General features: G+C 37.3%; 1 protein-coding gene across 1 annotated transcript in view; it reads left to right on the top strand.

Moving 5' to 3' along the window:
• The first annotated feature begins 4,337 nt into the window (after positions 1–4,337).
• BRDT (bromodomain testis associated) overlaps positions 4,338–9,341 on the top strand; it is a 42,384-nt gene continuing 37,380 nt past the window's right edge. The window contains exons 1-2 of the mRNA XM_050962120.1: positions 4,338–4,463; positions 5,380–5,509. Coding sequence (XP_050818077.1) covers positions 4,353–4,463; positions 5,380–5,509 — 241 coding nt within the window. The 5' untranslated portion in view covers positions 4,338–4,352. The remainder of the gene's footprint in view (positions 4,464–5,379; positions 5,510–9,341) is intronic.

Genomic DNA, 9,341 nt, shown 5'->3' with positions numbered 1-9,341 from the left:
GTATCCTATGTCATTTCTGTGATCTCAAGTGTGCCTTATCACAGTTAGAAATGCATCCAATGAACTGTTTCATTAAAGGAGCTAAAAACCAATGTGTTTAGTATTGCATGTAGCCGTCTCTTTCGCCTTATGTACCGAAAACTTATACTTTTCCTGACTTGGTTTTGTCCCACAATATTTACACTAATTTATATTAAAACTTGTTTTTTTCTTCACAGATTGATGCTATAACAGACCTTGGAACATGTGGCTATAGAAACTCACTAAAGATGTCTGTTCCAAATCAACAGTATCCAACTATTGTTAATCCTCCACCTCCAGAATATATCAATCCTAAAAAAACTGGCTGTTTAACAAACCAACTTCAATATTTACAGAGAGTGGTCATGAAAGCTATGTGGAGACACAACTTTTCCTGGCCATTTCACCAGCCTGTAGATGCTGCAGCACTAAACCTTCCTGTAAGACTCCATTTGAGTATTGTATTAAGCCTTATAATATATTGAATAAGCAAGTGAAATCTTAAAGATGAACTGAAATGTTGGCTTGAAAAAATGAAATCTGCTACTCTACAGAGATTCTGGGCAGTGCTGCAGTTTAGGCCCCTGGGACTAGCTACATTACGCCAGAAGTATTTCAGTCCACAAAGCAGCCCGGGATGGGGAAGTCTATATAGGGGTCTTAAACCACCGCACCCAGCTACTCCTGAGCTGCAAGTTCTGGGCTGCACTTCTTAGAGGTGCAGCACAGATTCTTAGCCCAGGGTTTTACTCCTCCATGACTATATTATGATAGGAATTGTCAGGAAATAATACTTGCTTGTAAACTTTATTGTCCCCAATAAGTAGCTATCAGGTCTGTCTGAGATCTTGCAGCTGCTTTCTCCAGAGTGGAGAAAATCCAAATAGCTTCTACCACTGAAAATCTGATGCAACTTGTCAAAATTCCATCCTGATTTAATGTTATGTTTGTCTGTTCTAAGGCCTCATTTGAGTTTCTGGTGAGAATGTTTAAAGATGTCAGGGACCTGATGTGCACAAGAGAAATATTAGAAAGAAAAACCCAGATGAATTTTCCACTAGAAAAAGCTTTCTCTTGGGGGATGGGAGTGGGGTACCCTTCTAAAGACACCTGCTCATAAAATAGTCAATAGTTTCCTGACCCCTTTTAAACATTTTATAGAGCATTATGTATCCATTCAAACTTTAGTTCAGGGTTCCAAGAATAGTGTCAACACCTCTGATGGACCTCTTAAAGGTTGACGCTTCTTAATGCTTCATAATCTGGAAATTCAGCACCTTTGGAACAGTTTAATATGCTATATTTACTTTTATGCATGTAAGATTTATTAGAAAATATTGACTATTGAAGATGCATTATGTTTTTAGAGAACGTTTAAGTTTGATTGATTGACATTTGGTCTTGTTTGTGAAATGTCCAAGCACTTTACACCAGGAAATTAATGGATTACTTCTTTTCAGTAATCATCATGTCTCTCTGATGGGAAGGTGGTGAAACTGACTGATGATGCTCATAAGCTTCTTTCTCTGTTCTGCTAACAGTGTATCACTTATCTTTTTTTCTACACTGCAGAGAAGATGAATACAAATACTAAGGGTTTAAAAAAATAAACCTTGTGATACTTCCTTAACACCATATGCCTGCTGTTTGGCTCTCACTCACTCTTTTGGGGGCTTGATGTAGGGGCAACCTGAGACTCTTAACTTGTTTGAGTGGTGAAAGAATTAAGAATGTGTGGTCATTTTCTTGCTAGGATAGTCTGGTTTCTCCCTTTATCTGTCCTGTCAAAATCTCCATTTCAAATACAGAATTACGCATCAGTTGACCAGCATAGCTCATTGTGGTAATCTAAAGTCATCTTGACTTTTAAGTGAAAAACTGATCTTCTGATTTTTAACTTTCATTTTCTATGTAGTGCAACATTTTAATAGCAGACCCCCTTAGATAACCTTCGAGAAACTTTTAAAAAGGCAATATTCCATTCTTAAAATCACCTATAAATGTATGCATACCTCCTAAAAGAAGGCTAGCCACATTTCTCAGTTTGGAAGTCCTTGAGTTATGAGGGTTGTTTTCAATGGCTTGGTTCTTGCTTGTACTATAGACTTCCTCTCAAGAAATTGTATATCCAGTCACAGCCCAGGGGTTAGGCTGCTCAACTGGGATGTGGGAGACCCAGATTTGAATCCCCACTCTACTTGATTTAGAGCAGGGACTTGAACCTGAGTGCGCCACATCCTAGGATGGATCTGTTTCTGAACAATGCCAAAGAAAGGTGTAACAAACCCCAACAAGTGATTATGGGATTACTTGTCCCCAAATAAAGCTTTCTCCTAACCCTGAATAGTTTTTGGCTTATGCACTGAAGTATGAGTGCTTTTATCCTTGCCCAAATCCTTTTTTTGTTTTTGTTGTGGGGTGTTTTTTTTTTTTTTTAACAATTAACTCTGGCTATAACTCTCATCTTGTAAAGCTCTTGGTCTTGATGAGATCCTGTGGCAATGAGTTCCACAAGCAAATTGTGTATTATGTGGGAAAAGTGCTTCCTTTCATCAGTGCTAAACTCTCTTCACAATTTGGTGTCACTGACTGTTCCTTGTATTATGAGACACATCAAACTTCTGTTAATTCTGTTTTTTCAATAACATTCATTATATTCTGTACTCTTATTTTTGCATTTCAGGTTATGCAATCCCAGTCTCTCTCAATATGAGGTTTTATGCCTTGAACCATTATTGTTACCCAATTCAGCAGCATCTGAGGAGTTCAGTATTCTTTCTGATTTTTAGGGGGTGAAGGGGTATATACTCTAGTCTTGTCAAGAAATGGGGCTTCCACCACAACTGCCCTTAATTTTTAATATGCTGAAAGATGTTGCTCTTAGGTTTATAATTTCTCAACTCAGTCAAGTTTCTCCGGGTTATCCCCTTAGATTACCCTTAAACTTACCTTTCATTAGTGCCCACGTGTACCAGCCATTTATAAATTGTTTCCATTACGTAGTTGTTACTTAACCAAACTATGGTACAAATACTTTTAACATTTTCTCATAAATCAGTCCCTCCAGACAATCGGTTTTATTTGGAGCAGCAGACAAAACCCTTTATCCATATCTTTCTCTTGACAAACTCATTTGGTCAGTTTGTCTAAAAGCACTGTCAAAGTGACTGTCTGCATTTTGTTTTTGTTCTTAGGAGAAACTGTCACTTAAAGTTAATATTGTAGGTCATTCATTCAAAGTTGTGGCAACAATTGTAGTTAGCCTCAGGGACAGTTCTGCCTCTTCAAATTTCGAAGGCAGCCACGTAGAATTTAACACATACTTTTGGAAATAGTGTAGCTTCAACTTTTGCATAAATTCTGTCTGGCTTCGTTACAAGGACAACGAATATCTAATTTTACCCTTCTGACACTGAAAGGGGAGAGGACATGGCAGAAGAGATCAGTATTTTGACAATAGCTGTTTTTTTAGCTGTGTAGTTTAAATGTTCTTATGGTCATGCTATTGAACAGATACTTAAACATTATTATGATGTATTTAGCCTTTTGTTCCAGTGGATAAATTGCTCTAGTTAGAAGTGCTTCAGAGGTTGTCATTACTAACTTAATTATTTGAAGCATTTTGTAACCCAATTAATGGAAGTGTAAAACTATTGAATGTTTCTGATGTATTCTAACCTAGAGATTAACAATTGTGTGCTAATTCCCAGAGGCGGAAGTAAGCAATTCTACTAGGACCCTCTCTTAATTTAAGAGTCAGTCAGCTAGGGATTGAATTCACCTTTGTTTTTAGGGAAGCACCATGGCCCAATGGATAATGTACTGGACAGACATTGAGAGACCTTGACTCTATTCCCAGCTCTGCCTGCAATTTTGTGCAAGTCTCTTTGCCTGTCTATACTTCCATTTCTCCATCTGGGAAATAGGGATACTTATTTTCACTTGTATAGCACTTTTCATCTCTTGGTCTCAAAGCAATTTTCAAGGGAACTATTATTCCTAGCAGAAGTGCCATTTAGCCACATGGTCCTTATACTATCATGCAATGGGAGGAGTACAAAGAAATTAAGTTCCACAGCACCTCTGCTGTTGTGGCACTTACAATGCTTTTAATGGTAACTTTAAACCTGAAGGAAGCTTTCTTTGAATGGAATGTTTCTATTCCAAATTCAGCAACATAGTAGTTCTATTCTCCTGTAAAGGCTAACAGGTTGTCCTCAAATGTACAAGAGCGCTCGTGTCCTAGTAACTCTTAAAGTAAATTCACAAATTGTACGGTTTTAACCATCTTTTCAAAACTACAGGATTATTATAATATAATTAAGAAACCCATGGACTTGAGCACAATTAAAAAGCGTTTGGAACATAATTATTATACAAAAGCTACAGACTGCATCGAAGACTTTAAAACTATGTTCACGAACTGCTATGTGTATAACAAGGTATGTAAAATGCTAAACAGAAGGGACTGTAGTAAATGTATAGTGTTCAGTAGGCCACATACTCAATTCTGGAAGTGTTCGCTATTGATGCATTTTGTTACTTGTATTGGACAACTAACCTAACATGTCTCTGCATTTTAATAGAAAACATTTATTTAAATAGGCTGCTAATATTTATTTAAACTTATCAAAAGCACCTAGTCAACCTCTAGCCATCTGTACAATTCATCAAAAGGATAAATGTCCCCATACAAGGATACCACCAACAAACCCACTACAACACTACACAAGATAGCCCATGTAATTGCACAGCAAATATGTCTAACAATTAAAAAGCTTATCATAAGTAAGACACACACACACACACACACACACTCCTGCTTATCCTGAATCCCACACTTCACTCCTTCAGGAAGGTGGGTGAATAGATGAGCTTTGCAATGTATAATTACTAACCAAATAGTGTGTGACAGACCAAGAGAAGAAGCAACTTTTTAAAATGCTGCTTATGCGTGGCAAACTCGGGCAGTTCTGTTTTAATACTTGATTGCTGTATCCTTAGGATTTGAAGGATGCTCAAGTGAACAGCCTGAAACTTGTCTCTGTGTAGGAGTGGGATGGTTGGGGAAATATAGAAGGAAATAATAAAGGGGTGGAGGGGCATTTATATTTTTCAATATGATCATAACTTGTTGTGGAACTGGTGGAGTGAGTTATGTAACCTTTTTAAGGTTGTTCTGTAATCAGACTTTATTTAGAAACCCTATAATCTGACTTCAGATTGACAGTAAACTTGTAATGCATGATGCAACAGAACATGAGTGTATTATAATGCTACTGAATATAATACTCTTGTATTAAAGTATATTGCCTATATTCTGTGACTTACAAACATAATTACCGGTATATCTTGCAGCCAGGTGATGACATTGTTTTTATGGCACAAGAGCTAGAAAAAGTATTTCTGCAGAAAGTGGCACAAATGCCTCTGGAAGAGAGAATAGTTATTGTCAACAAAGGGAAAAGAAAAGGGAAGAAACAAGAAGGTAAATACTGGACTACATACAGTGTTAATGTATTAACTTGCTAACAGTTCATTTTAATTACAACTCTTTTTTTGTAAACATCAAATTGTGGGAGAGTTGATATTGACAAGTCTATAGATTAGTAAAATTTTATGGCGACTGTTGTATTTGGACTAAAACCTAATGCTACTAAACTTTGCTGTGGAGCAGTTGGTCAGGACTCTGTATTTTACAAAATGACAACTGTCACTTTGTTTTTCCTGGAATTCAGTAGATAGGCAAAAAAATCATTGCTTCAAGGTTTAAGCAGGTTCAATATGCCAATAATAACCTCTCCAGGTCTCACTGAATAACTTTAAAAAAAAATCTGCATTTTGACAGGAGTTTGAGGTTTAGCTCATTTTCTGCATTGACAGTTAACAGGTACACTAATAGTTATAGGAAAAATAGTTTATCCATATGATGAAAGATGCTTCCTGAAAGGAGCAGAAGTGCAGTGCATATATTCCATTATTGACTTTACAATAATAAAAAAATAAGCTAGTTAGTATACTTCTAAGAAGTTAAAAGTAAAAGTAAAATTTAAGTATTTGAAGAGGGAAATACAAATCTGTGCTAGCCTTCTTCCCAGTGTGATAGCTCTTGACCTGCACACCTCTATCTGATTTCTATTCTTATCTGTCACTAAATTACTGTTTGTCATTGATAAAATTTAGTGTTCTTGTACCTCTGCTTCTCTTTCTGTAAAATTAAGATGTTTCTGAGCACTTCATAGAAGTGTTATCTGCTGATTAAAGGTGCTGTATAAAGAAATATATTTGGAATAGGGCTCTTGATTGCAGTTAAATCACATGACTAACTCAAATTAATCTTGATTGATTTTTTTAACCTGACTAATCTGTTAATTGCACTGTTATACAATAGAATACCAATTTGAAATTTATTAAATTTGGATGTTTTCTACATTTTCATATATATTGATTTCAATTACAACACAGTACAAAGTGTATATTTTTATTACAAATATTTTCACTGTAAAAATGATAAACAAAACATGGTATTTTCACCTCATGAAAGTACTGTAGTGCAATCTTTATCATGAAAGTGCAATGTACAAATGTAGAACTATGTACAAAAAAACTGCATTAAAAAATAAAACCATCTCAAATTTTAGAGGCTACATATCCACTCAGTCCTACTTCTTGTTCAGCCAATCGCTAAGACAAATTTTGTTTACTTTTACAGGAGATAATGCTGCTCGCTTCTTGTTTACAATGTCACCAGGAAGTGAGAACAGGCACTTGCATGACACGTTTTTAGCCGGCATTGCAAGGTATTTACACGCCAAGTATGCTAAACATTCGTATGCCCCTTCCTGCTTTGACCACCATTCTAGAGGATAATGCTTCCATGCTGCTGATGTGTTAATTAAATTTGTGACCGAACTCCTTGTGGGAGAATTGTATGTCTCCTGCTCTGTTTTGCCTGCATTCTGCCATATATTTCACGTTATAGCAGTCTCGGATGATGACCCAGCACACGTTCTTCAATTTAAGAACACTTGCACTGCAGATTTGACAAAATGCAGAGAAGGTCCAATATGAGATCTCTAAAGATAGCTACAGCACACAACCCAAGGTTTAAGTATCTGAAGTGCCTTCCAAAATCTGAGTGGGATGAGATGTAGAGTATCCTTTCAGAAGTCTTAAAAGAGCAACACTCTGATGTGGAAACTATCAAAAAAAGAGAATCAAACTTCTGCTGCTAGCATCTGAGTCAGATGCTGAAAATGAACCGTGCATCGGTTTTCACTGCTTTAGATTGTTGTTGAGCAGAACCAATATCAGTGTGGATGCATGTCCCCTGGAATGGTGGTTGAAGCATGAAGGGACATATGAATCTTTAGCGCAACTGGCACTAGGGTGGCCAGATGTCCCTATTTTATAGGGACAATCCTGATATTTGGGGCATTTTTCTTCTATAGGCACCTATTACCCCTTACCCCTTCCTGATTTGTCACACTTACTGTCTGGTCACCCTGTCTGGCTCGTAAATATCTTGCAACACTGGCTACAACAGTGCCATGCAAACACCTGTTCTCACTTTCAGGTGATGTAAACAGGAAGCAGGCAGCATTATCTGCTGCAAATGTAAACAAACTTGTTTGCCTGAGCAATTGGCTGAACAAGATGTAGGACTGAGTGGACTTGCAGGCTCTAAAATTTTACATGGTTTTATTTTTGAATGCAGTTGTGTTTTTTTTTTTTGTTTTTGTTTTTTTTACATAAATCTACATTTGTAAGTTCAGCTTTCATGATGGAGATTGCACTATGGTACTTGTAATCAAAAGTAAATAGTACTTTTCAATTCACTTAATACAAGTATTTGCATTGTTAAAAGAAATATAAAGTGAGCACTGTACACTTTGTATTCTGTGTTGTAATTGAAATCAACCAAAAATATTTAAATAAATGAGATTCTATTGTTTAATCATGTGAGTAATAGCGATTAATTTTTGAATCACTTGACAGCCCTAATTTAGAAACATTTAACCATTCTAATACCTTTTGGACTAGTGCCTACCTCACTATCTCTCAAATGAATAAATGAAGGTAGAGAGGCTTATTAACTGCTACATAACAATATGCTTCTCATTTCCTTTCACAATGAGAATATATACTTTGGTCATGAACTGGGTATCAGTTTGGAAATCTAATCTAATCTAAAATGGCTCTACCATTATGCTCTCCAAATAAGTTTCCCTCCCCGACTCTACATATTTGGAGCTTTGTGAGTCGTACCTTTTTATTAAATGTTATACATAACTAGGGTGACCAGATGTCCCAATTTTATAGGGACAGTCTGGATTTTTTTGGGGGGCGGGGGAGGTCTTATATAGGCTCCTACTACTCCCCCACCCTCATCCCAATGTTTCACATTTGCTGTCTGGTCACCCTGTACATAACAACAATGTTTACCATAGTTTCAGAAGTTTGTCTGTTTTCAAAATGCTGTACATTGCCAGAGGGACATTTAACAGGAAAGATGTGAGAATGTATTCTCTCTATAGAAATCACCAGTAAACTATGTTGGATTTGCCTTGAAACTACAAGATAGATACACAATGACACAGGTGACAACTCTTGGGTCTGTGCACTTGGCAGTAGACCAGCAGTCATGAGCTGTTATCACTAACAAGATACTGTGTGCTGTCTTAGGGTGCTGCAGCTCTAATTATCTCCAGTTGCCTCTCATGACTCCTTCACTTCTGACAATAAAGAGGCACTGCTCTCAGCTGCCTCTACTGTATCACCCTCTTCACTTGATGGCTATCTACCAAAACTTGTGTAATCTGTAATTGTGTCCTGTTTTGGGTCTTTTGACTCCTCTTTAAATATTCTGTTACTGCTGTACTTATGGTGTAGGTCTCACAGCTCCACGGTTTCTGAAGTTTAATCCTCTGTCAAACAGTTCTACTATTTTTGAAGAATAAAGAGACTTGAGGATTTCCCTGTTTCCTTTTATCTCTGGTATATCTGAGAAGCATCCCAAGGAGAGGCCCTAGCTGTTTTTGTGCCTTGCCCTGTTGCATCCCACCCCTCAAGCAGCTGAGCCAAAAATGAAAAAGGGCAAGCTAACTGGGAGCACAGCCCCGCCCTCCAAAATCAAGTGGCATTACACTTTGGCATGCCTGAGGCAACTGCCCTATTTGCCCATCCTGAGAACTGGCCCTAAGCATCCCTACAGTGTTTTAAAATGACCTGGCGTGGTGTCTGCTAGATGAATAAAAGTCAGCTTTGAGGTGGACCATGACTGACTTTTTACCATGTTACTCTTCTGGTCTCCCCAGTGC

This window comes from Gopherus flavomarginatus, chromosome 7 (assembly GCF_025201925.1).
Source record: "Gopherus flavomarginatus isolate rGopFla2 chromosome 7, rGopFla2.mat.asm, whole genome shotgun sequence".
NCBI classification, from domain to species: domain Eukaryota; kingdom Metazoa; phylum Chordata; order Testudines; family Testudinidae; genus Gopherus; species Gopherus flavomarginatus.
This window is presented reverse-complemented; position numbering and strand designations above follow the sequence as displayed.